The sequence below is a fragment of the Nothobranchius furzeri genome, chromosome 6 (assembly GCF_043380555.1).
Source record: "Nothobranchius furzeri strain GRZ-AD chromosome 6, NfurGRZ-RIMD1, whole genome shotgun sequence".
In the NCBI taxonomy this organism is placed as follows: domain Eukaryota; kingdom Metazoa; phylum Chordata; class Actinopteri; order Cyprinodontiformes; family Nothobranchiidae; genus Nothobranchius; species Nothobranchius furzeri.
In genome coordinates, this window is record NC_091746.1 from 61,313,379 (window position 1) to 61,341,046 (window position 27,668).

The 27,668-nt window shown below is 42.1% G+C and overlaps 1 protein-coding gene across 9 annotated transcripts in view; it reads right to left on the reverse strand.

Annotated features, from left to right (window-relative positions):
• Window positions 1-27,668, reverse strand: part of rapgef1b (Rap guanine nucleotide exchange factor (GEF) 1b) — a 63,559-nt gene that overhangs the window by 4,084 nt on the left and 31,807 nt on the right. For 3 of the 9 annotated variants that reach the window (XM_015943023.3, XM_015943021.3, XM_070552404.1), the window contains exons 2-20: window positions 24,913-25,055; window positions 24,080-24,258; window positions 19,706-19,862; window positions 19,516-19,604; window positions 19,279-19,437; window positions 16,983-17,033; window positions 16,402-16,516; window positions 16,131-16,311; window positions 14,063-14,584; window positions 13,340-13,542; window positions 10,220-10,381; window positions 8,585-8,731; window positions 8,068-8,160; window positions 7,050-7,135; window positions 3,690-3,795; window positions 3,043-3,118; window positions 2,730-2,814; window positions 1,876-1,968; window positions 471-656 (exon numbers count right to left, since the gene is read on the reverse strand). In XM_015943023.3, the coding sequence (XP_015798509.3) occupies window positions 471-656; window positions 1,876-1,968; window positions 2,730-2,814; window positions 3,043-3,118; window positions 3,690-3,795; window positions 7,050-7,135; window positions 8,068-8,160; window positions 8,585-8,731; window positions 10,220-10,381; window positions 13,340-13,542; window positions 14,063-14,584; window positions 16,131-16,311; window positions 16,402-16,516; window positions 16,983-17,033; window positions 19,279-19,437; window positions 19,516-19,604; window positions 19,706-19,862; window positions 24,080-24,258; window positions 24,913-25,055 (2,833 nt within the window). The remainder of the gene's footprint in view (window positions 1-470; window positions 657-1,875; window positions 1,969-2,729; window positions 2,815-3,042; window positions 3,119-3,689; window positions 3,796-7,049; window positions 7,136-8,067; window positions 8,161-8,584; window positions 8,732-10,219; window positions 10,382-13,339; window positions 13,543-14,062; window positions 14,585-16,130; window positions 16,312-16,401; window positions 16,517-16,982; window positions 17,034-19,278; window positions 19,438-19,515; window positions 19,605-19,705; window positions 19,863-24,079; window positions 24,259-24,912; window positions 25,056-27,668) is intronic. The other 6 variants (XM_015943022.3, XM_054744495.2, XM_015943025.3 and 3 more) reach the window with 6 other exon arrangements.

The following is a 27,668-nucleotide window of genomic DNA, read 5'->3' on the forward strand; positions in this document are numbered from 1 at the left end:
AAGTGCAGGTCACGGGGGGACCGTGCGTTCTCGGTGCTGGCACCTGCACTTTGGAACCAGTTGCCTTTGGTGGTGCATCAGTCACCCTCACTGGGGTTTTTAAGACTCGCCTTAAGACCCATTTTTTGTCAAGGCTTTTCAGGATTGGCAAATTTTACCCGGTTTCGATGCCCCGGCCTCTTAATCTTTTTCTGGATTTTATTTTTTGCTTTTACTCTCCTCTTTTAATTGATTTTATGCTGGTTTTACAATTGTTATATTTTATTCTGATGGTTTTATGTTTTTATTGTGTTGTGTTCAGCACCTTGGGCGTCTGTGTTGGTCACAGAAGGGGCTTTATAAATAAATGAAATGAAATGAATTAACTCCAACAGTTTCCACTATGTAAAGATGCTCCTACATTATGCCTTATTTTTCCGGTTCTGTGTTTGTTCTGCAAAGACAGGCCCTCATTGGGACCCCTACAGTACCTTGCAGAGACTCCCCGGGCAGCAAGGGGCTTAAGGGAGTTGGTGTAACGCAGCAACTTCTTCTGCTCCACCTTGTCAAGGATGTTCTTGCGGAGCACACGAGCGAGGCTGAGCTCGCCACTGCACACCAGTGTGAACACCAGGTCCATGAGCTGTTTCAAGATGTCCTCCGTCAACTCCACCAGACTGCAGGAAACAGGAGGAAAATGAAAAATGAGGAATCTTCTCATTTTGTGAAGTTAAAAAGAGAAAAGCCAGGTTGGAAACATTATGGGAGTCTAGTGCGTGTAGTCGCGCGGGAGTGGATTTTATACTCTGTGGAGACATTTTAGAGAAAACTAAATCCTATTGCATCACACGATTTGAAATAAGACAAACATACCTACATTACTTTAAAATAGGTGTAATTTTAGGCCAAGTAAGACAAGTTCATGGAAAGTTTAGAAATTTTAGACAGCTCAACAGTTACAGTATACAAGATGATCCCACTAAGTTGATCAAACTTATGAAATCCTTAAAGTTTATTAAAGGAGACATTTTTCCTCTAGTTCTATAGTCAATACAAAACATGTTTATGAAGTTCTTTGCAATAAATCCCTCTCGAAGTGATTTCAGGAATTTGATTCGTGACATTTTCAGTACCTTCCAGAGTGAGCCTTTCAGGGCTCTGTCACTTTAAGAAAAAAAGTTGTTGAAGGCCACGCTGCTATAAGCTAAGAAGCTCTAAAATCTTGGAGGGGCTCAGAGGTGATTCTATACTATTTTCCCTGTTGTGACATCACAAATGGGGACTTTTTGAAACTTCTCATTTTAAGAATGTAGAGCTTAAATAAAACACAGATAGAAAACAAACGGACAGGTTTTTCATGTTTTAATTGTTCATAGAGGCAGTAACCCTGAAAATTTGCCCACCCTCCACTAAGAAATAATATTCACAGTCACACAAAAAAAAACATTTATCTTCTTTAATTGAGATACAAATGTAAAAGTCAATAAATAAATTGATAATAATTGAGCAAATAATAATTTAAATAAATGTTATTTATTATCTTATTGACAAAAAAATAGATAAATATTATTAGTTTTTGAAGAAGATATTGTTACGACCACAACAGGCAAAATAAACAGCTCTAAAATGCAAAAACAATACAATTTGGAACAATAATTGAAATATAGTCTTTTCTAAAAAGTTAATCAGATTTGACATATATACAGTGTGTTGGACGCCTATTGTTTTTTTGCGGAAAAGAATAAAGAAACACACAATGCATCGCCACATGCTAAATACTCAGTGTTATCACAAGGACCAAACTGGTGCACCACCCCAAAATTTTCCAGTGGCCCCCCATGAAAATTTTCTGAGGGCGCCACTGCGAGCAAGACCAAACAAGTGAGTCGTACTCACCAGAGCTCATCCACGACACGAACCAGAACAAAGAACGTGTTCTTGCTGACTCGCTTCTTGTTGGTGTCCGGACTGTGACAGAAGGTGGTGTACGTGCTTTTGTGGTCAAGGATGATCATCAGATTTAGTGGTCTGTTCATTATTTCATAACAAAAACTAGTGTAACTGCAGGATTCTGGTTTCTCCCCCAGCTGCCTCCCTTCATGCAAACCATGGCTGCATGGTGGCGCAGTGGTTAGCACTGTTGCCTCGCAGCACGAAGGTTGCAGGTTCGAAACTCTGCTTGGCTGTGGCCTTTCTGCGTGGAGTTGCGTGTTCTCCCCATGCATGCGTGGGTTTCCTCCGGGTACTCCGGTTTCCCCCACAGATCACAACAATTTATAACCCTATAGGTTATAAATTGTAAGTCGCTTTGGATAAAAGCGTCTGCTAAATGAATAAACATAATAAACATAAAACATAAACGACATCCATCATTGCACAGCAGCCATCATCACTAGTTACTGACGTTTTAGAAAAACTCTGCTATTTAGAAATTATTCTGCTCATGGTGGTTTCAAGTAGCTGATGAACTGTTCAGACTTTAAAATTTGACAAAGTAATAAAAACAAAAACAAAATCAAGAATAATTCAACTATGCTCTTTCTCTGCTCTGCATAATTAGAAAATGTATTTCATTAACAGAAAAATCCAACAGTCAACTGTATATAAAATAAAAAAATAAAACTGAAACAAAACATTTTCATCTTCGACTGATGATCGTTGAAGGATCCAGATAAGAACAAAGAACGTCTTGGTGAATAAGGACTGATGCTGGGAAAACGTCCATCTGCTGAGTGACTTTAAAAGGATATCTGTAGTGCAGCTTCTTAATGAGGTCCTCTGGGGTTATAAAAGTCCTATATGTAGTCAGAAAGGCTTCACAGTACAAAACGAGATCTGTCGGGTCAAGACAGAGAAAAGAGCAGCAGCTTTCAGTCGAGCGGATTAAAGCCGACAACACATGGTCGTATAAGAAGACTGACACGCTGCAAACAACAGACAGACTGAGGCTATGTCAAATTTTACTAAAACCCCCCAAATAATTCTAAGAACAGTCAACTATGGAAAGCAGATGTTCCAGTGACACAAAGGCCCAGTAACACATTCATGTTTTTAACGTCGTACCTTTGCGGTCTGTTTCTGTAGCGTGGACTAATAGGATGTCTCCCGACCCGGCGCGAACATCAGGACCATCGTCATTCTGGGAAAAATCACACAAATGAATGAGGGGATGAGGAAATCCAGCACATGAAAAACATATCAACGAGAAGCCAAACAGGTTGCGTGCACGTCTCCTCTCCACCAACTCTCACTGTCCTGCACCAGATCCTCAGATGACGAAGGAAAACTCAGACTTGTGCAGAACAATAAAAAAGGGGAAAAAAGCACCTCCACTGCATTCTGTTTTCTATATCACCTCTTAAAGCTAACCAGACATCTTTTTTCCTAGAACTCCTGACCTCCCCCTGTATCCTTTAGTAAATCACCACCGTCACATTGCCACTAACCTTGCAGAGGGGCGTGCAGCATTTTCACACATCTGTATACTAGACTGCACCACAGGGAAAAAAGGGGAGGAGGCTGCACTGAAGTAGGAGGACGTTTATTAGTTCTGCAGTTCCAGAGATTTACCTCCAGAGGGCAGCACTGACTGTCTGTGTTCAATCCAGGCTCTGATTTCACATATGAGTGACTGACAGTGACCTTTACCCTGAATTAGACAGAAATGGGCTTTGGATGCTGGTTTTTAAATAAAGCATAGATTGACTTACTTCCTGCTTTAGTGTTATCCTGCTCATAATCTCCTTGTGGTCTATGAGGGAAAGCTCATCCACGTTTTCCTCATCACTCCGGGTGACTTCTGTTGGCTTCTGCCTCCTGAAACATGTGTGATCCACCCCCATTAACACAGACACGCTCACATCCATCGGAGTCATCAATAACTGATTAATAACATCCAATTTTATTTCTATAGCACATTTTAAAACAACACGGCAGCTGAGGCAACTCACTTTGAACTTAAACTGTCGCACAGGAAAAAGAAATTCAAGGATTTTAAGCATCAAGTTAATAAAAAAAAAAGACACTGATGCAATGAACACACATGATCGGGAGCTGAATATCCTCCCCTGCCCATCTAGGAAAAAGGGTCAACCCCACTCTGTTTTCTGCTAAACAAATAATCCAGTGCCCTTTTTTGGCATGCCAAGCCTGTAGGTGGCAGTAGTTCCCCAAGGAATGAGCATCTTTGAAAAACATTATTTGAATATAGAATAACTGGGTTGTGGGTAGGGCTGGGCAACATGGCCTAAAATCAATATCACGATATAGTGAAGATTTCCCCTTGATAACAAGAAATGGTCGATAACTACAGGTATGCTCTGAATCAACAGTTGTCCACTAGATGGGAATGTCACATGTATTACATTGAGTGACATTTTTACGTGACTCAAGGTGGTACAGCTTCTTAAGGGGACATGAACGTTGCCAACCTACACACATCTTTACATTTTTTTATTATCACATTTATTGACATGGGAAAAATTATCCCGATAAGAGTGAGAAATTTCGATAACGACAGATTTTCGATTGATTGCCCAGTCCTAGTGGTGGGCAATAACTGTTCTAGGGATGCACCGATGGATCGGCATTTGATCGTAATCGGCCGATAGCGCCCCTATCGGTTTTGATCGGAATTTTCAAAATAGATCAAAGCAAACCGATCAGGTAGGGTTGTCACGGTAACCAGTGTAGCGGTAAACCCCGGTAAAAAAAAGTTGACAATAATAATAACCGTCTTGTTTTTTAAAAACTATATTATCTTGGTGGGTTTACCGTGGCTGCGGTGTAGGCGCGGTGACCCTTACCAGCCACCGTATCATCGGCTGAAGTTGCCGGCGGCACAGACGCACGCTTTGTTTACAACAAAACTTTCTTGAAGCTAAAGCTGAAATAATGGTCAAAGGAGGAGACGGCAGCACTCAGGACATTTATTATCCCTCAAAGAAGACAAAGTCGGAAGTACGGGCATATTTTAGATATTTGAAGAATGCAGAGGGAGTTTATAGAAGACGGCTATCCTGTTTGCAGCACGAGCAGAAAAAGTGTCTGTGAAAGGCAGCAACGCTTCAAATCTCATGACACATCTGCGTGACCATCACCCACAACTCTACAGTCAACGCAAAGCAAGCTAACGTTAGCGTTTTAGCTAAAATGCGTGATCCGAGGATTTGGGTTGAGGGAGAACGCAACGAGTCGCTATATAAAGCAGCCGCAGCGCCGCTACCTGCATATAAACCGTGTCGCGGACACCCCCATGTTGAAATGACGCTATGCATTACGGGGCTCCCAGAGGCAGATAAGAGTTGGTCTCTCTCCGAGAATAATTATGAATTTAACAACGATTACTGCCTGATGACATTTTCCCACATCTGCAAAGCTCACTGGAAGGACACAAACCGAGGACAATATTTTCCTGATATACGGATTGCTCAAGTAAGGGTAAAAAAAAGTATCTGATTAGAAGACTACTTGAGTACTGAGTATCATCTGATCTAAGATTTTTAAAATGATGACATCAAACAGACATAAAATAAGAAGTTATGGGCAAATATTGGTATTTTAAAGACTAAAGGGGAAAAATGTAAACAAATAAACAACATAATTACAAAATAACACATTTTAGGCAAAACTTAGACACAAACTGAGGACAATATTTCCTGACATACAGGGTTTATTTAATTGTGTGAAAATGTAGCACGTTTAAAAAAAATACCGCGATAATACCGAAAACCGTGGTAATTTTGGTCACAATAACCGTGAGGTTAAATTTTCACACCGTGACAACCCTAATACAGACCATTTTAGATTAGGTTACATTTCCTTTATTCCCAGATTATGTAGTTTGTAGCACTCATTATAATGTTGTAGAAAATTTCTGGCCAATCCACGTGATCGGTATCGGTGATCAGCATTCTTTGATATCGGTATCGGTGATCGGCAGCAAAAAACCTGATCGGTGCATCCCTAAACTGTTCCTTAATGCTGTCCTACATAGAGCAGTAATCGAGTTTGCAAAAGCAAGACCACTAGAGACCACTGCATGTCTATTGATTAAACGAGTGTTCCCACCACAGCAGCCCCAGCTCTGATGGGTATCTGGTCTGGTCCTTTGTTTTTGGGGATCGTTTTCCTTTTTTATGACACTTAAGCTTTAGCTGTCAGACTGATGTACTCACATTTGAGTTCATGGTCGACTCACTGACTGTGTGATGAACATCCGCCACGCCGACAGCTGGTATGAGGTGTCTGTATTTCACTAGGATTTCATCCGAATCTAAAGGACATTGGTCCAGAAGTCTCGTCTTCAATTCAGATGTAACTTTCCAAATATAAGATGTGCTGAGTTATGTTTTAGCAGATGTCTTCTCCTGTAGTCTTTTTAAACACTTCCCATTTTTAATTGTCCTGTTGTGAACTTTAACCTTTAATCTACTAAGTCAGACCTGTAGAGTTTGACATGAAGTTTGCATTTTTCCAAATTCTGAGCACCGCACGATCGGATCTTAGGGTGGATTTTCCAGAATTCACACTCCTGGGGAAAATTGGCAGCTGTTTTAAATATTTTCCACTTACGAATAATATTTTTCACAGTAGCGGTTATTTCCAAACTGTTTGGAAAAAACCATTAACCCTTCTCAGATTGATGGGGAACAACTAATGCTGATGCCGTTCCTCTTTGGCACTGGGTTAACTCGCACATGTATGCTCCAGACCAGCAAACTGCCTGACCTCCAGCTATTATTGAGGTGTTCACAGATGATGATCAGTTAATCATCACATTTGACCAGCAGCACCTGGCTGATGCCTTCCCTCCTGAATCCTATGGAAGCAGCAAAGGTAAACTTCGTATTTCCACAAAAATCTTTTTCACTCCGGCTTAATTTTTCTTTAATGGATAATAAAAAGGAAGGAATCTGCGGTGTGTGAACACATTAGGCACCTGGTAAAAGATCTAATCATGTTTACTGCACCCTGACACACAAAGAGTTGAATTTTTCAATTATAGTTGCATTTGATCAAAAGAAAACTGACGGAGGTGTATTTAATATCCATGAACTCTTTAAGCTTACCTTTCTTTGTCCAAAGCATCTTTACTATTGCTGGATGGCATCTGAGGGGCGGGGTCTTGAAGTACATCATCTGCTGCAATAGTTTCCTAATCAGTGGAAGGGAAAAAACAATCAGCCAGGTAGGTAACACAGAACATCCCCGTGAATGTTTTCATGCAAACGACTATGGATGAGATCTTATTAACTACCAGGATCTCATGCAACATGTTGGAAGAGAAAAAGGACGAAAGCTTTGTATAACTTATAACTTCCCCATTAGTGCTGATACGGTGTAGGCTTGACTGGCTGATGACAAAATGATGCTTGTATTTAGTGTGAGCAAAATAAAAAAGAAACCCAAACAGACCCAAAACAGACCATTAGAAGGTAGAACAAACCTGAACTGAAACCACTCGATAAAAAATACACCAACAAAATCCTGCATTGTTTCCTTTGCACGATCTCTCCCACTAATACACAAGAAAAGCCCAAAATACACAGAAGCACAAGCCGGCCCACAGAAATGCACCGACACACACATAAGCCATCACACATGCACAGGTGCACATTATCTGTTAAAAGGAATGCTTTTGGAACACCACAAAATCTGTTGGGGATCTTTTTAAAAAAATATTTTTAATGGGAAACCAGAGTTAATCAGAACGAGGTTCAATGCTAATAACAGCAGAAGCGCAGCCAGAGAGACAGCAGCCAAAACAACAGACATATGGACATTGTTTTCCACTAACATCACCCGTCGGAGTGCATGATTCCTCCTCACAGGCAAGCCTGTGACCCTGAAATCATGCTCAGTCCGGTTCGACTATGCTCGCATCCCATTTCAGCGCCGTTCGAGGTCAGGCGATGAATCAATAAGAGCTGCCTCTTGCCGGCGCATGTGAGAGTGAAATGTGCCGACAGCAGCATGGGGGCCGTCCACATCGCTCGTCACATTTCAATTGATTCATAACCTGAGGCGACCGGATGTGCAAATGGAACTGACCTTTCACCTTTCACCCGTGACGAGTCAGCTACTTACTCTGAGGGAGAGAGGAAGCTCCCCATTGGCCTGGCTGGATGAGTATAAGTTGACATACTCCCCCTCCCCGCCCTCATCATTCACGCTTTCGCTCTACAAGGAGAAGAGGAGGGACACAAACCGATGCATGAAGCAGCAGCGAGGGGAACACAGAGTGTTTGCTAAGGGTGTAGCGGGCGTGGAGTGTGTGTATGTGTGGCTAAGGAGGAGAGGAGGTGGCAGCTGGTCAAAGTCTGCTTCATCTTTACCACCAGGTGGCACTGGAGGGTACATTAAAGAAATAGCACTTGGCAAGAACATGCAATGCAACATGCTCCACTGGGATTTCTGTTTTCCTTTCGACATTAATAATAAGACAGAAGGCAGATTGTGGGCAGAGATAAAGAAACAAGATGCCAGTCAGTATATTTGTATTTTTCTATGTGCAACACCACAGAAAACCTATGAAGGGATAAGGTCCACCATCACAATTACGTCTTGAAGAACTCCCTCCTACATCAGTACTTTGTGGGCTCACCGCTGAGGTGTGGAGAGAGTCAGTGAGAGAGGATTCAGAAGGAAGACAGACAGCCACAGAACCCATGGAGCCAGCCAGGGAACCGTTGGGCCCGTCCCCGCTGCCATCCAGTATGGTGGCATTGGTCAAGGCAACCTGGTCCAAGCTCTGTGGTTGGTGAGAAAAGAAAAATACAAAAGCAGGAACGAAGAAAAATAAACTAAAGTAAAAGACAGAACTAAGAACAGAGAGAAATCAGAGCAGAAAGGAACCAAACAACAGGAAGCGAAAGAGACTCCACAACACCTCCAATAACCTCGGACTAATGGGAGCGAAATGCCTGAACATGAAGCGCGTTGCACGCATGTAGCAAAATGAAGAAAATACAAAAATGGGAGCAGTGCAAGCGGGAAGATCTCTGGTGAAATCGGATGGAAACCAAAAGACATCAAAGTTTCCAAATGACACAGATTAGCTGGTGTTAAAGAGCAGAGATGTTTTGTGTACAGGTGTGTGGCCGGCTGAAGGGATGCCTGTCAGCAGGGAGGTGGAGTTAACCTGTTCTAGCACGTCTCACATACCAGCCCTCTCAGCATACCAGCACACAGCCATGCAGACGCACATTCCTGGTACACACACACACACACACGCACACACACACACACACACACACACACACACACACACACACACACACACACACACACACACACACACACACACACACACACACACACACACACACACACACACACACACACACACACACACACACACACACACACACACACACACACACACACACACACACACACACACACCAAAATGCAGATGTTCAGACACACAGCTTCTTTATTATAACGTACAATTTTAAATGAAATCAATCATTTTCATCTTTTGGTGAATGTGTTTTTTTCTAAATCTTTCCTGGCATCCTTCAAAAATCGCAATGCCCCAAGGAGCTGAGGAATGCAAACATTCCACAGAAATACACAACTGGGAGGTGTGGAAGTGTGTGCAAATGCACGGGGTGACGGTGGATGAGACGGGACAGAATGTGGACAAAGACGACAGATAGGAGAGAGGAGGTGAAACGGAGAGAATGTGTTTTCCATCAGCTCCATCTGGTGCTGCATTCCACTTGAGATATCCTGAGGGAGGTCCATATCGTGCCTTAACGTGCCTCTCACATGCCATGGGGTCATCAGGGGTCAGCTCTCCCAAAATACTGACGAGGACACTGTTACATAAAGCCACACTGACGTGGGGTGAGTGGTCAGGACCTGACACGCTGACCACAAGCTAATCCGTTCAAAAGAACCAGCTAACAGCTGGAAAATGACTCATTTTGTCTTTTAGGACTACAAATCAAAGACCCGAGTAACCCCAACACAGTTTCTCTGATGCAAACTATAGTACCTGTCATATGGAGGCATGATTTAAGGAGCAAGCATGCAGAGCCGGCATTCACACACAATCACAAATGTAGACAATCACATTTATATTCATCTCTGAGTGAAAACAAATGAACATTATGATGGATCACAGCTGTCAGAAACCAGAAGTGATCAAATCACACGATGCGACGGACCGGTCCACGACGACACAGCAGAGGACGGGAGGGGTGGATGAGACAGAGAGGGGGGGGGGACTCACCGTGGGCGTGGTCAAAGACGCCTGTCCACTCAGACAGGAGTTAGAGACGGACATGCTGAGGCCCAGCCCAGAGCCCGCCTCCTCCGTGGCCGCTACAGACGGCTGGAGGTGGCAGGAGAGAGAAGAGGAGGAGGAGGAAGAAGGGGAAGAGGAGTGGGAGGCCTGAGAAGAGTAAACCAGGACAAAATAAAGAGAAATTGGAAAGTTGATCAGGTTTGTGGGGACAGCAAAGAGAGAAAACAAGGTGTTAAAAGAAACAGAAGAGAAGTGGTGACAGCTGATTGCACTAGATAGCACGACTGAGTTAGAGCAGATTAAATCAAGACCAGTGGGGTGGTGGTCAGCACCATTCGGGTAGTCGAGGTGAAAATCATCATTGCAACTGGCTGAAGATGGAGAAACAGCAGAATAGTGGATGAAAAGACTACTTTGTTCCTGTGAAAGTGTGTGTGTGTGTGTGCAGGTAACGCTCCCTGAAACCATCCACAGAACTTCACAAAACCTTTTTAAATCCTTCGCTTTGAGGGTTTTACAGAAAACCAGGCCAACTAAAACACGCTCGAAAACGGAGCCAATATGATCTGCTTTAGGTTTTTTTCACCCGTATTTTTATCCACACAGCGGCTGGAATTACTTTTTTTTTGCAAAGCTGTGTAAAGTCGCCAAAGCATGTAAGCTTGTAACATGGGTTTATGCAGGGGGCAAACAGGCTTATTCCACTGGGCCACCAGCTCATCAAGTCCAAAACACGGGGCCGGATTAGGCCTCGCAGCAGCACCGATGACTGACAGTGTGCTCGGACAAAGGAGCGATAAAAATACAAACTTCTCCAAATACAGTGGTCGCAGCACTGGGAGGACAAACAGGAAGTATAATGCAAAGCTGCACCAGGAGGACAAATATCTGTTACCTGTTCATAAACGGGCCAACTTCAACAAGATCGTAAAGCTTTGGGCCACAGATTGGTGTTTCATGTATACGTTTTTCCAGTGACCAAATGAATGACTTTCTCCGTCGTTCCAACGCCATTTCCGTTACTGATGCAGCGCGGGTGCATAACTACGATTCAGCAGAAAGGTGTGTTGAAGCTAAACGTGCGAATGTTCACAACCAAGCATTTGTAGTTCCTTCAGTTAGATGCAAATTTATTTATTCATAAGTGTGAATGACTTATGTGTTGTAAAGCTCCTTAGGGGGTCGCAGGACTCTGGAAGGTGCTATATAAATACAGGCCATTTACAATCTATTCAGTTTCATAATAAATAAATGGACATACATTTGAGTCTATTTAGCAATTTATAGCTTAGTAAAATATAGGGACGCGTGATATATCAGGATCGGCCGCTCTTAGTCATTTTTTAACGTATTGGTATCAGTCTGATTAGTAAAACTGGGCCGATGTTAACAACTAATATTTTTTCCATCTTGTTTCCGTTTGTGTTTCAGAGAGTGAAAGGGGTGATGATGTATAATTGTTTATCCAAGTGACAGTGATGGTAAACATCTCAAAAGCAAAAATGTGTATCGTGTGTAAATATAATAAATTAAACATACACACAGACACACACACACACATCTAGTTTGCACTCTATAGAAATTAAGCAAGATATTCAAAAATGCAGCTTGCATCATTTCCAGCGTATACAAAATCTGCTGATTTCACAATCATAGATGTCAGTGTGTATATACATCGGTATCGGCAACTATCGGCTATCGGCCATAACAGCGATATTAACTCATTCACCGCCAGCCGTTTCCTGATCGCTAACGGCCTTCGCTGCCAGCGTTTCTCACTGTTTTTTGAAGAGTCACAGAATGTTGCGCGCTAGCATGATGTCGACGCCAAAACGACCAAAACAAAGAGGAGACTCACCTCTTACATCAGGAAGAATCCGTGTGTTTCGAGCGTTATCCGTTCTTTCATAATCTGTCGTCGAATTGTGATCGGCAGACGCTTTTCCAGTTCGCGCCTCACATTTTTTTACAGGCACGGCCCAAAACGATCTCCTAACACATGGATGGTCTGCTTCCTGATCATGTGACATGTGACGTATACGGATGAAGATCGGCTTCAGGGCTGAGATGTTTGTTCTCTCAGCGCGGGGGCTCGTTCCGATGCTCAAACAGTAAAAAAATGCAAATGACGATTGGCAGTGAACGGTTGGATCTAAAATGACGACTTTAGTCGTCAATGGCAGCGAATGAGTTAATATCGAACATTGGTATCGGTCCAAAAACTCCATATCGGAACATCCCTAGCAAAATAATAGTTTATAGTATATGCAGTAAGTCTTATTAAGAAGGGATCCTAATTTTCTTGCATATTTTCATAAGAAAATCAATAATTACTTTTCCTGGTCATTAAGTTACTTTGGTAATCTTGTAACTCAGTTACTAGTTACTGGTTACAGTTACAAGACTAGTTGCAAAAAAGTAGCTGGGAAAAAAACCATTTGTAATTACTAATATTTAACAAAAATAAGGTGAACAGTCTCAGAAGGTTTGAGTACAACAGGCTACAACTTTGAACAAAAGTGCTCATCAGTCAAAGTAGAAGTTACTAGCTGAAGCCGGATATCAGGGCATCATATTGAATCCTATAACACATCTTTACTGGCTATGAAACATCCTATTTAGTCTCTACTGACACTGATTCACTGGCAGACGGTTGTCTCAATTAACCCAGACGCCACCTCAGATTGAGATAAGAGCTCTGCATCTGAAGTTGGGCTGATAAGGGCTTGTCCAATCTCCCGAACACCGCTGTGTACACACAGAAAGTCTGTGTTGGCCACAAAAACGAGGGGGGAGGGCTAAATAGGTGAGGAAGATAACAAGATAGGAGAAAAATTGATGAAGATTACCGCTGGAATGTACTTTAGGTGCAGATTCCTTTCCTACAGCACAATGCAGTTTCCATAAATCTCCCAAATGAAGCTCCATTTGGGTTAGGTTTTACATTCTCAATATTTTAGTCTCAACAAAACCATTTCAAGAATTTTAATTACAGCTTTGCTCATTCGTTAAATGAGTGAATCCAGCTGTTTATCCACAGCAACTGACATTTTACAGTGCAATATGAAAGTAAACATAAATGCACGCACGTGAGGGGGTTCTTACCAGTTGTCTTTGCTTTGGTGGCAACGCTGGGGGTAGCAGGGGCTCATGAACCGAGTCAGTGCTGCTGAAGGAGTCGTTGAAGCCGTAGACCTCCTGGAAAAGTCTGTTACGCTGCTCATAGATGCTTTCGCTCTGCGGCATCTGGTAGAAAACGGAAGGCTGTGGCTCGGAGTAGTCCTCCACAAACTGCATGTACTGAAGAACTGAAGGATGGAAATTAAAATTAAAATCTTAATTATCCAAAACAAGTTCAAATTAAACCATTTCAACCTTTTCCCAGTGATGCAAACATGACTAATACTAATCAGAAGTGACATTTTAATAAAGTTTATTCTGTGATAGGACATCGGGTGAAAGGCACTGATGGACTGTGACTGATGGATGACATAATGCAGTAGCTTGAAAGGAAGTGATGTAAAGGGCGGGTGAGGAAATGACTAAACGCTACCCTGTGTGGCCCTTGAACCAGACCCATTGTGCCACATCCTAGTATTTACTTCCTGTATCCATTCACAACGAATACTTCTTTGACATAGGCAACAAGCTGATGACAAAATGCTGTTTGTGTCCTGCTTTTATTTCCCTCATCAGCCTCATCCCTCATGCTTCGCTCTTCGTTTTGTCTCTCCTTGTCCTTTATGTTGCCTCTTTGACCTACACTCATCTCATTTAGAGGTTGTCCTCTCTTGGCTTCCCCAGACTCATCTCACCCCCCTCACTTACTGTTTCTGCTTTTCTTTTCTGGCAGCGGCGGCGGGCTGCAGGGGACGTCTGTGTTCTCACTTGAAATGAATTGGGACACAAAGACTCCCCCATTTGTCTGGGGCATGGGTGAGATGGGTGTGAACAGGGGGAATGGTGGTGTAGGGTGAAGCTCTTCTTCTGACAGGTTGTCGTAATGGGAGTGGTGGCGCTCGTACAGCACCCTGGAGCCTCCGTCGGAGAAGGACGACGTTGACGTGCTGTACCGTTTCTTCTGCGGCAGGGCGGGGGGCGCGCTGACGCGCGAGGACAGTATGGGATTGGCTTGATTAGACTGAGGAGTCCAGTACTCCGACTGCTGGGGTAGGGGAGCGCTGAAGTGGGGGTGTGAGGGATGCTGTCCAGGAACAGGGGACGAAGACTCGCTGTGAGACTCCGGCAGGGGGCTCAGACAGCCTCCCACCGGAATCGGAGGAAGGTTGTCCCCAACAGACAAGTCCTGGTGGAGGAAGTCGTAATCTGGGTCGTAAGTCTCCGTGTTGTCTGTGAGGGTAAAAATAGAAAATAAATAAATTAATAATTTGTTTACTTCCAAACTCGCCAAGATAAAGTTACTCAGTTTATAGTTTATCAAGAGTGTTTGCGAACATTTAATTTTTGCCTTTTTCACCAACATTTAGTTTTTTGTTTATAATTAACAACAATCCACCATATTTTTATGACCACCTGCTTAAAACAGCCAGGGTCTATGTCTGTCCTGGTGTCTTACTGGGACATTAATAACAGATAGACCCTTTGGATTTTATGTTTTCTCTGCAATCTAAAGAATGAATTAGCTCAATATTTCCAAGAATTCATACTTCCCGGCCGACCATCATGATGGTAACCGATGATGTCAGTCAGTTGTAATGGTATTTTATTTGTTTTATGGCCTAGTGTTTAAGCTTCTCAGTGTCTCGTTGGCCTCACAGCCCTTCATTGCACCTGCAGGTACAAAATAAAGCCTACTTGGAGTTTCAGCAGCTCATTCACCTCGGGAGCTTCTGTCATCTTTGTTGGTTTCAGGATTTGAAACGGTTTTAAATAATGAAATTTAAAATCACCGCCTATCTCGTGTTTGGTCTTTCCTTTATGATGTGGTCCCACAAACCGCGTGGTAACATAAACGGGGGCTCGTCCGGGATGACTAAAAACCCTAGAATTAGCTAGATGTGTGAAAATCCATGAAATAATTATTCAGCAATTTTGAAATGTGCACCCAAGTAAAAAGGTTCCTGTTGCAGATAGCTAATAGTTAATGGTCTATATTTGGCACTTTACAGTTATTTACAAAAATTATGGTTGCATTAGGAGCTGTAAATATCAGCAACGAAAGTCACATGAAGCTCTTTCAGATAAAAGTGGGAATTTTAGGTTCCTCGTTTGATTTAATTATGACTTGTAAGGTTGTGATGGGTTGAAGATCTTTTCAGAACTACACTTTGGTCTTGGCTGTGCTCAGATTAGTCAATAGTTCTGTAGGATATAAACTCAATTTCTCCAAAATGAAGCCGTTCAGTGAATTTTCTAGATAGTAATTACTTAAAACTTTTACACAGCATCAAGACACAAAGTTAAGCCCTATAATATTATTACTTTTTCTTTTTTCAGTAATTTTGTTGTCTGATCAGTGCCAGATCAGCCAATATCTAAAACATGAATCATCTCCAACTCCATCGAACAATGACAGCACAAAAACAAAAACCTTCCTAGTGTCTTAATTATTTTTGCTTTAATTCTCAAAGCTCGTGTTTTACTGAGAGCTTAAGCATTGGGAGCCTTCCAAAAAAAAAAAAAAAAAAGCAGAAAATAAGTAGGTTATCAGTGTTTCACTAAATCAACATTTCATTATTTATGCTGCTTGTCTTGCTTTTGTAGTCATGGCTACAAGTTGGGTTCACTAATTAGACTATTCTTTTTCAGCTGTTCACTAATGGGAATCTCGGCCCTACAATACGCCACTAAGCTTTAGACTTTTGCACTAATTTCACTTGGAAATAATGATCCAAACAACTTTTTAAATCTCACACTCGGGTCTTCGTATTCTTACCGAGTGTCTCACAGCTGGTGTTACGAGAACACTGACCGCTATCCTGCTCCATGGATGAAAGCTGTTCATCAGACTTGCTGAGTTTCCCCATGCTGCTGCACGGAGACAGACGGGGAGAGTCTCCCCCGTAGGAGTGGCTGCCCCCGGAGAAACGCCTCTGGAAGTATTCATGCTCGTACTCCTGCACAGATAAAAAGCAAAATACATTTTTCTACAGTTAGCATGTTATAAACCTTATGGAAGCCGCTATATTATTAAATGAACCTGATACCTGTCTGTGGTCACTACATGGTAAGCTGGAACCACGGCTCATTGGGGCGACCACAGCCACTGGTGTTGGTGAAGGGGCTGACTGGCGCTTCTTGGGTGGAAGAGCTGGTGGTGGGCTGTAGGCAGGTAAATACAAACAGAAAAATGAAAAAGAGCCCAAAACCTAAATGCATGTGTCTGAGAAAGTTCTGATTTTAAAGGCAATCTTGCGAGCACACGAAACAAAAACATCCATGTACAGATACATGAACACACCACACCAGCCGTCCTGTGAAATGGTGAGATGATGTATATTATGAAGTCATTTCTTCCTGTAAAACCTAAACGTCTCAGAGGGTTAATATCAGGTCAAAATGAAGAGATGGGAAGAGCAAACAAAGGTGACCATGATATGGAGCTAGCAAAAATGCATTCACACACTCATGCATTGGACGGCCTTCTGATCGGATGACGAGCTCTTTGAGGTTTGGGCGAAAAGGCAACAATACAAATCAAAAGCTTTCATCCAATCCAGAAACTTAGGATATGCAAGGATGAGATGTTATTATGAAATTGGATGACCCTTGCTATGGGTGGACATACTTCTCCTTCTGAGGGGGTCTCCTTGGGCCAGCATCAGCACTCAACTGTGCTCTGTTCCCAGAGTCCAAAGGAAGACCAAGGATGAAAGAAAAACAGTGAGACAGCAGAAAAAGTAAGAAAGGAAGAGACACACCAAACGGTCCGTGTACTTGATGGCCAACCGATTTTTGTTTTGATTTACACAAATAGGAGACGGATCAATTCCTGATTAACGTTTGAAATTAGCAGAACAAAAAGTAAAAAAAAAAAAAAAAAAAGTTTGTCTAGAGGATAAAATAAATAAATACACATTTTGAGTGAAAAACCCTAATTCGGAAATCCAAAACCTATCATGGAAATCTTATTCCTGCTGTGTTTGATTGTGACCCAGAGACTGCTCAGTGTACTTTTTGGTATTTGAATTTTCATTTTATTCCAAATGTGACTCAAAATTAGAAACCAGCGTGCATAAAAAAATATTTAGACAAACTTTTAAAAAACTTGTCTCAATATGTTCAAATAAAACTTGTTAAAACCCATAATTTCTTTTATTTATTTGCCCATAAACCATTTTGTAAGGAAGCACATGAAAGTTAAAGTCCCATAGTCATCATCACACCATGGTGAAATTCATCCCCGCTTCTGACCCATCCCCATCGAGGGGAGCGGTGAGCTGCAGCTGTGGCTGCACTCGGGAACTATTTGATGGTTTAACCCCCCCAATCCAACCCCTTAAAACTGAGTGTCAAGCAGGGAGGCACTGGGTCCCGTTTTTGAAAGTATTTGGTATGACCCGACCGGGAATCAAACCCCATCTCCCAGTCCCAATCCCAACACCCTACCACTAGGCCACTGAGCTGGTTACACGTGTTTATAGTACAAATTTATTAAAAAGCTGCCTTGTTACTCATATTTCTAATAATTTACTCCCTCGACATGAGGCTGTATTGACCAATGCGCCTTCCCAACGACAGTGCATGCAAATCTCAGTAGGCGTGCTCTTTTTGGCACACCACCTTCTGAGTTTGTTATGAGGACCAGAAGACGTTTGACCCTTTGCACGTGACATCATCAAAACTACTTCCGGTTTAAGACAGCAAAAATATGTGTTTTATTGTTTTTGAGCAATTACATTTTCCTTATTTAAAACACAAATAAATCCACAAAAGCATGAGTAATTTTAATTTTGTGACTTCAATTTTTTCTTCATAGAATAAAAAAAAATACCATATTTTCTTGATTTCATTCATTAATTAAATTTAAAAAGAAAATTCCTTACATTTAGTTTTTTCTTTATGCTACTAAAATAAAAATTCACATACCAAAAAGTACAGCGACTGGGATTGTTGGTGCCTCTGATCACACACTGAACAAACATCTAATGAGACACTGTTTTATATGGATTTGTTACCGTATCAGAAGTAGTGGTGCCTGTTACAGGGATAGTTCATGGTTAGCCAACTTGCAAAACAAACATGTGTACAACACTGGTATAAAAACGCTGAATATTATTGCTTTGTCTGTTCCTGATTAAAATGTGTATCCACATTCCTCCTACTAGATTATGTCTGATTATTTCTGCCCTAGAATTTGACACACATGTATTTATAAGAATATTCAATTTTATAATGGAAAACAGAATAAATCTAAAGTTTAGTAAAGAAATGGCTAGGAATGTAGATGGTGTGCTGAAGTTAGCAATCTACAACGTGTGATCAGAGACACCGACGACTTCCGAGTCACGAACAAAACAAAAGAGATACAATTTTTTCACGTTGGGTTTTTAGTTTCTGAATTAGATTTTGATTTGATTGTTTAATTTTTGTTCTGACAAAAAAATAAAATAAATAAAAATAAAAGCAGAAAAGGTTGGTTTTCCATTTTTATTTCCTAATCTCAAATAGCAATCAGGAAATGACCAGTTTAATCATTTAAGTTTTTTTGTTCCCCAAACATGCGTTGGCTGGCAAGCACACGGGACCCAACCATACAGGGTAATTCAGATTTGAAATGCTGAGAAAAAAATAAACTTACACAAGAGTGAAAGAACAAAACCAGATTTGAAAATACAACTCAAACCAAACAACTTCTACATTTGAGTTTAAAAAAAAAGACCTGAGTAATTCCTCCATCAATGAAATTTGTCTGTCTTCCTCACTGGCTACGTCTGGTAAAACATTATTTAGAGTGAAACAGCAGAACAAGAACTTGTGAGGAAAGCAGGGCGTTGTGAATAAATTCAGTGATTCAATTATGAATTCATTCTAATGTAATATAACATAACATAGCATAACATAACATAATATAATATAATCACCTGAGCTCTGCCACTTTGGCTTCAGGAAGCGGAGGTTTGGGAGGGGCCACTTCCTCATCGTGTAATTCAGGAGCGGTCTTTGCAGGAGAAGCAACTGGAGCCTTCTTACTTGTGACCTCCAGCTTGCCGTCCTTCTGGGGAATCTCCGCTGACACATTGCTGCATACATTAAAAGCCTTATGAGGGGATGAACCACAACAAGCGTCTGCTTCATGTAAACGTGTGCAGCCGTCCCACCTCTCTGCTGTCGTAACAGGTGGTGCTGGTTTGTTTGGGCTGGTGGGTGATGGATGCTCCTGTTTCTCAATGGTAAGTTTCACCAATTCCTGTTTGTAGAACGAAATCCCAAAAAGATTCAGACTCGTTCACAGCTGCACCCCAGCTAAACACTGCCAACACTAGCAAAAATCAGCCGGGGGGATAATACCTTTACTCCATCTAACACGGCTTTGATTACATTCTTGACAGAGGCCACGTTTTCCTGGTCGTCCAAGTCGATGCCGTCCAGCATCACCTGGTCTGCCCAACGAATGAGATTGGCGAGGCTCTGATAGACACGACTGTGGCAGGAAGACAGTGCTGAGCTGAGGAAACAGGGTGAAATTAAGGAAGGGGGATAATTTAGGGGAACAAATTCACTGGAAACAATGTAAGAGGAGGAAAAATGTGGTTTACAGAGAGTGCTAATTAAAGGTGCAGAAAGGAGAATGGTTCAGTATAACAAGGTTTTGAAGGACAAAACACATGACTTTTAAAGATTATTTTAGGGCATTCCGAAATGTCGTTCTCTGTGGAGAGTGAGATGCTCCACAGAAGCAGCAAAAATATAAAACCTGGACGCTACCCTTCAGACCAGGTTTGAACAGAAACTTTGCAGTTATTTGCTGATTGGTAAAAAATAAATTAATTTTCTAATTTTGATGCTCCCTACTTTCTCCTAGATGCCTAATCAACAACAGCCTTCCCCAGCGTGAGTCAAGTTGGGCGAGTCCAAGAATGCAAATTTTCAGTGAGACATGATTGTTTTGTCTAAACTGAGTTTCTCCATCTATTTTCTTCCAGCGTCTAATGCAGGAAATCAGGTAAGAAGACTATTTTCATGTTCAGCCTGCATGTTAAACTCACAGCAGCTGATCATTTTAAGAAAGTAAGTTAAAAAAATGGTTTCTTGAACTTGGCCTTTGAAGAAGGCAGCGTAAGGGTTGTATTGCTGTTAGCCAATCAGAGGCGAGGCGTTTCCATATAGCGATTATTAATAAGTAGGACTCTTAATACCCCCCCCCCCCCCCCCCAAAAAAAAGCTCCTCTTAAACTTGAATCTCTTAAAACAGGAGCAGGAGAGCAGAGGCGCCCCCAGAAAATTTTGATAAGGGCGGCCAGACGGGGCCAGGGAGAATTTTGAGGTGGTACACCAAATTGGTCCTTGTGGTAACTCTGGGAGAGTTTAACCTGTGGCAATGAATTGCATGCTCCTTTATTTGTTTTTATATTAAAAATAAATAGATAACACCCAATTTCCATCCAAAACACCCAACTCATATTTTCAAATGTTGCAGCTCATATAGCAGCAATTTTCCAGGATGGCCAAGGCCACCCATTGGGGGCACCACTGCACAAGAGCTTTCTCTCCAGACTCACGAGGCATTTTCAAACAGAGGTCAGCCAGGTTGCTAAAATATTAACTATTTAGAATTTAACACAAAACACGCGTGTGGATGTTTCCTTTAATCTATTAACTGTATACCCACCTACACATTTTATGGGGAAGTGTTGAAAAACTAGGAAAAAGCCTGACAACAAAGGGAAGAATTTCACAGGAACACAGGGAAGTTTGGTGTTCTTTGTGGATTCAGACCTAACATTAAGGTGTGGCAAAAGCTTGTATCAACGTGCTGCAGTTGATCCACACTGCAAAAATATCACTCTACTGTCTCCGTTGGGCTCATCCTTGAAGTGAGTGGGAGACAACTGAAGTTACTGGAATTAGGAGGATTTGGAGGATGGAAGGATCTGGGTTTTAGGTTACAGCGTAGCTGGGAATGTTGTAGTTTTAATAAAGGTGGAAGAGTTCAGACCAAAGACTGCATAAATAAAGGACAAACCCTCCGTGCCATCACCCGTAGGTTTCAGAAGAGCTGAATTATGCTCTTCAGCCCAGTTCCCACAACCGCCATCTTGGCAACATCATGCGTCTCGTCAGAAGACGTCGGAAAATACAAGAATGGAGATGAGAGCAGGGCTGTGAGGGTGGGGGCAGATGACTGACAAACATCAAACTCTGAGACGAGGTAGCTGCTAGGGTTGGGCGATTTGCATAATTTTTCCCACCGCCAATTCGTCAGTCCCAAAAAAAAGACGATGGGCGATAAATTTGTGATGTCATGACGCATGGACTGATTTGCAAACACAGAAGAAGGTTCAGTACATAGATTTTTTTTATATAATCGCAGCGCATATGTTTGCTAGAAGAGAATTTTATATATTTTTTGTTTAATTCATATTTGTTGTTTGTTAGAGTGACGTATAAACGGCTCGTATTAAACATGGTTAAAGTGTTAAAAAGAAGCCTCGTCTTTGTTTCCCACCATTGTGGTATTTTATTTAAACAAAACGTTTTTCTTCTGAACATAGACTACTGGTTTTACTTCTTTTATGAGTTTGACGCGTTTGGACGCACTCTGAGGAGGGAGCATTTGTTCGCAGCCAGAGGTCACATGATCCATTTATCCCTGTCACTTTCGTTTTTTTAAATAATAAATAATCACTTGTTAAATTTCCATTTACTTTAATTAATATTTAGTTCAAACAAGATGAACAGAAAGCCCCAGTAACATAATCAATGCAATTAAACGATTTCACTTTAATTAGGAACATTTCATCCGCTGCGGCCCAAACTCCCATTCCTTCTGCTCCGCGTGAACCTGAACTGGTCACCTGCAGCTTGTGTGTGATGAAATGTCTCTAGAGAGCTTGCTGAAGATGTTATGAGGTTCTGGATTATTGCCTCAGACAGACGCGAGGATGTTCAAATGTTGTTCTGGATGAATCCATGCTCCGCTGACACACTCAAAGCAGGAGCTGAATAACGAGCGCTATTTGAAGTAACCAGAAGTCTTCCAGACTCCCTGAAAGATAGAAGGGTTTCCACTTTCCACTCAACACCGCGCTGCTGTTGCCCAATGTCGAGTGCATCACAGACGCTCTCTGAGCCCCCCCTCAGCACGCTGCTTACGTGTACTGTCAGCAGCGAGAGGCAGAGAAGGTGAAAAAATGCTCAGATGTGCTGATGGAAATCTTTTCGTGACTGTTACCTCCGCAATCTTCTCTGTGCGTAACGTGTAAAATATCTGTCATTACCAAACTAACTCACCTGCAAACAAATAAAAAAAATAAACACATCGCCTCCTGTAAGAAAACAACCGTAACATCTCAGCCCATCACCGATTAATTCGTCCCATCGCCCAACCCTAGTAGCTACGGCTAACTGAGCTTGCAAAAGCTAACGGAGGTCGGCGGGCGGTTTTAGCCGGAAAATCGCGGTTGAGTGACTGCTACCCTCTGCCTTCGTGGCTGTAGCACTTGTAACATGAGGCCTTTTCTGGAATGAGCAGGAGGCACGTCACTAGCGGTAACACTGATGACTCATCTGCTACCTGTTAATCAAATACACGCCCCTAGGATTTCAAGATTTCATTACATCTAATCGGACGAGTTACAAAAACATTCACCCCCCTCAGAGTTGTCATGATGATAAACTTGACCACACAGATCTAAAATGTTTTTGTGAACCAGGCTGTAAACATGTTTATTTCTGCAGTGAAGTTGGCATTTTTAACATGAGTCGACGGGAACTCTCTCTTTCCTGGAGCCAGCCCCTAAAGGATGAGGGACTAACTGCAATTTTTGTCACTTCTGCGTTGGCTTCTCTTTCAGCAGGTGGAGTTTCTTTCTTGTTTCAGAGCCATGTGTGATGAGAGTTTTTAGAGTGTTATACCAGCTTTTGGTACTTTATTAGACCCACAGAGCAGTATTTAGGAGTTACACTCACTGCTGACCCAGTTATTTAAGCAACACTGGTGTACAGTCAAACAAAGCTGTACTCTGTTGGGATTTTATCTAAATAAATCTGGGGCTGGACTGTCACATAAAAAGCGACGATTTTAACTTGAACCAAACTTCAGCTGTGATCTTTCAGGTCCAAATCTAACTGATGGCAGGTTCTGAGGGTTGCAGCAACAATCCATCAATTGTTTCTGAACACACGGCAGCAAGAGCAAAAATCAGTCACCTTTGACCTCTATACCTTCATCAGCATGGACAGATAGGGAAAGGCCCAAATACAAAGGGAGAGATTCCAACATGTTCTGGCAGTCCAAACAAAATAACAGCTAGTGTTTCTTTAAAGGAGGGGTTGAGTTAAACCGTAGAGGAAGTAAAATGCAGTGAGTTGCGTTGATCCTGAAAGAATTACCTCAGTGACTCAAAAGATCGCAAATAAGACGACACGCAAACAATTAGTAAATGAAACGTGTTGAAAAGAATCTGGCGTTGTGTCGAGGAAGCCCCGAGGTCACAAAAATTATCAATAGCAATAAGTGAAACCAACGTCGTGCAAGTCCCAGCTTGTAAACAGCTCAAAATGTGTCAAAAGACTAGCATGATGGAAATGAACCAACATAAGTACACAGTATATCACAGAGGAACATTATGAAGGATTGTATAGTCACAGTTAAATAAATAAAAGAGGTATAAACCCTCTGAACTTCGACGAAAGATTGACCTACATTCTCTCTCGACTCACCTGTGCTGTAGCCGAGCCTCTACCTGAACCAGAGGAAGGATGGCTTCGAGCACCTTGCTGGCCGAGCCTGGTAGCATTTCCAGCACCTTCTTCTCCACCATCATTTTGTCCACGATCGCCTTGAAGTATTTCAAAGCACTAACCACATCCTTTTCATGTTCCTCCAGTCTGCTAACCTTCTGGAGAAAAACCCAAAATAAAACAAAATATCAGGACAATATATTTATTGACATAAAATTAATATTTTAATAAAATCTGAGATTGGCTTTGTTTTAGAACAGCAGCAAAATCTTTTGTTCCAAACTCAATTTCTCTAAATAAAGGCCCTTCAAGAAGCTACATTTACACATAAACACATTTCAAAATGACTTATTACTTTAATTAAGGATGAAACCAATAAAAATGTATTTACTGATAATTTTTCAACCACAGTAAAAAATAAAGGCCGGCAAGAAATCGAGTTCTTTTCCGAAGAATTTTACTAGCTTCTCTTGTAGTTCTTAGCAGGACTGGTAGAAACATCTACTCGTTACACCAAAGCCTTTAAAATGGTAACAGAGGCATTCATTCAAGGAGCAGGCAAGTCCCACTCATGCCTCTCGAGACGCAGACACCTGCTGCAGTGCAGCCAGCGTCCACAGCGACAGGGAGAGTGTGGGAACCAGCAGGGAAGCTCTCACACACACACATATTCACAATGGAACACTGGAGTGTAACACATTAGACAGTAAAACAAAAGTCTTATAAATAGGCCAACAAACACAGCGAGTAGGTGGGAAAGAGATGCATTTCCCGGGATACAATTTCTCATGCATGGCTGAACTTGCTCACACCTTGTTAACAGGTTTCTCGGTGCTCTTGGCTGCAGGTTCGGGCTGCGGCTTTCGATTCTTGGTAGGAGTTCTCTTGATCTTGGGTGAGTGGAACTTGTCCTTCAGTATCATGGTGAAAGTGGACAGATGGGACCGTTGTGACTCTGTGGACAGAAGGAAAACAAAGGAATTTGAGTGGTCAGTCAAAATGGGGGGGTGGGGGCGGAAATGATCTAGAAGCAGCTCAGTGAAGTGAAGTGTTAAATGTTCAGTTGATAATCTGATCCAAACACGAGCAGGAAACTAGCCAGGAAAGTCATCCTACATGCCAGTGAACCTCAACAGGCAGCCCGCAGGCCACACCTGGTCCATCAGAACTTTGGGCCCCAACAGTGGAGGGATTTTAAAGTTTAGCAGCAAAATTCATGTCCAAAATATCAATAATTGTTTACGTTCTCCAAACAACTAAAACTACAATAAAAAAAAAGTTTGATTGGAAAACAAAACCATTTCAAACATCAATAAATGAAGGCATTTTGAGTCTGGCTCTTAGCGATTCTTGATTACAATTCTTTCAAGAGGCGGAGTCAGTCAAATAACTTTACATGTTTTAAATGAGCAGGCTAAGCAGAGGTCTTGCTTCATAAACCAATCTGAACTTCTCCGTGAATTTTGATTTTATTAACTTTCTAAGGGGAAGCCATGCTTTAGAAAGTAGTGACCCAAACATTTCTGGTGGATTCTTCTTTGTATTTGGCAGCTTCTTCTTCCTGATGGTGGACCGTGTGTCAAAACTAGGAATCGGAATTAAAAAAATCTGAATGATTCAGGGAAAAACTGAAAAATGTGTAACTGATGCTTGATGTCCAACCCTACTGCAGATGTGACCATAGGGAGCCTAACCCCGGGTTTCCACAGGAGCCGTCAGCAGCACATTACTGCAGCAGAAAGGGCTGTAGCGAAGCCTCGACGAAGTCGACGGCTCGATTCTAAAAATTTGTCGACGTCGGATCCAGAAGTCGACGCACCGCGCCCACTTGTTGCATCCCCAGGAGTTTGTAAATAGAGGAGGAATCTGCCCATTTTTCCTCTAGTTCGCCCTCTTCTCCGCCTTCACTAACATCTCCGCCAAATACCGAAGACCCGGAACAACGTCCGTCCACTACTAGATTATTTTCCTGTTTTGCCCCTTCGTCTCCCGGCAACGGACAACAACTTCCGGGGTCAGATGCGCTGCCTCGTGTCTATCGCAGATGTAGAAAATCACCGGGAGCGCTTCTCCCTTCATTAAGGAGCTTCTTTCAGACATGAGGAGAGCTGTTTTGGTGGTAGCAGTCTCTCCTCCGTGCTGGTCTGTTTGCTGCTGGGTGTTTTTGGTTTATTTAAACTTGGTAACTTGAACTTAACGTTGGTAAAGCTACTGTTAGCATCTTCGCTAACAGCTTCTTGCGTTGGGATAAGCTGTTACGTTTAGGTTTAGAGTTCATCTTTTTTGTGGTGTAGATCTCCCTTTTATTACATTTAGAGTGTTGTGGGTTTTCGGTTTAGTGTAAAATATCACCTGAGTTTGGTTTAACCCGTAAGACCACTCGCCTCACGCACATAAGTGACCAAAAAAAAGCAGCATGGAGACACTCCATCTTCTACCACCTCTCAGGCAGCAGCCTGCACTCCCAAGTTCTACACGTCACCAGAACATAACCAACCGCAACACAATAAAAGCAGTGTTATACAAAATGGAAGGCCTGTAGTGTTTATTCTCTTACAGTAAGAATTTATCAATTTTTTTGAGGAATTTATTTGAGATTTTCTGGTTTTTGTTAATTGTGCAATAGAAAAATAATCATTAGATTAATTTTCTAAATAGTCATTAGAATAGTCGACTATTCGATAAAATAATCGTCAGAATAATCGTTTTAAAAATAATCGTTTACCCCCAGCCCTAGCAGCAGCACGTCTTGCTGCTGCTTGGCCCTTCCCACGAGACGCGAAGCAGCAGGGGAGCAGCTGTCACCGACAGAGCACGAAGTCACACGAGTGACTTCGTCAGTAAACACAACAACAAGCAGGACAAAACTACAACATGGTTTGTGTTTTATGTTCTGTCCGTTTTATAATCGCCAATACGGACCTGAAAAACAAAGGAGACCGCTAGCTAGGTGATAACTTCTCACGGGGACGCACAGTTAGTAACCTTTTTTAAAGTAAAGCAACCGGAAGGCAGTACGTTCTTTATTCTGAAAATCTCGGGAGCTTCTCTCCATTTCCGCGTCCGATTTCCTGTCTTTCCTTCCCCAAAAATGTCGAACTTGACCCGTTTCAGAGGCGTCTCGCGTAGAAAATAGAACCGGCGCGTAAGGGCCGCGACATGCTGCTCCTGAGACGCGGCCGACTCGCGCTGCTGACGGCTCCGGTGGAAAAGGTTCTGTTGACCACAGCGGTTCCTATCAGCAGCTATGACGTGCTGCTGCAGTAACATGCTGCTGACGACTCCGGTGGAAAGCCGGGGTAGTCTCCTTTTTTGGTCGGTCCAGAAAAAAATGAATGCAAGTCAATGGGGCAAAAAAAAAATCTATTTTCTAATCCGCTTTGCCTTACGCCCTGAATGGCACATATGCTGTACTTCAATTTAAATGAAAAGCGATGATGAGTGGTTCGACCATGCTTGTCAAGTGCTTTCATATTTATCATCTTGTAACACTTCATAATTCATATTACTACAAATCAGACTACAAACTTACAGCCATTTTCCTCCGCTTTTCTCCGTGTCTGGTTTG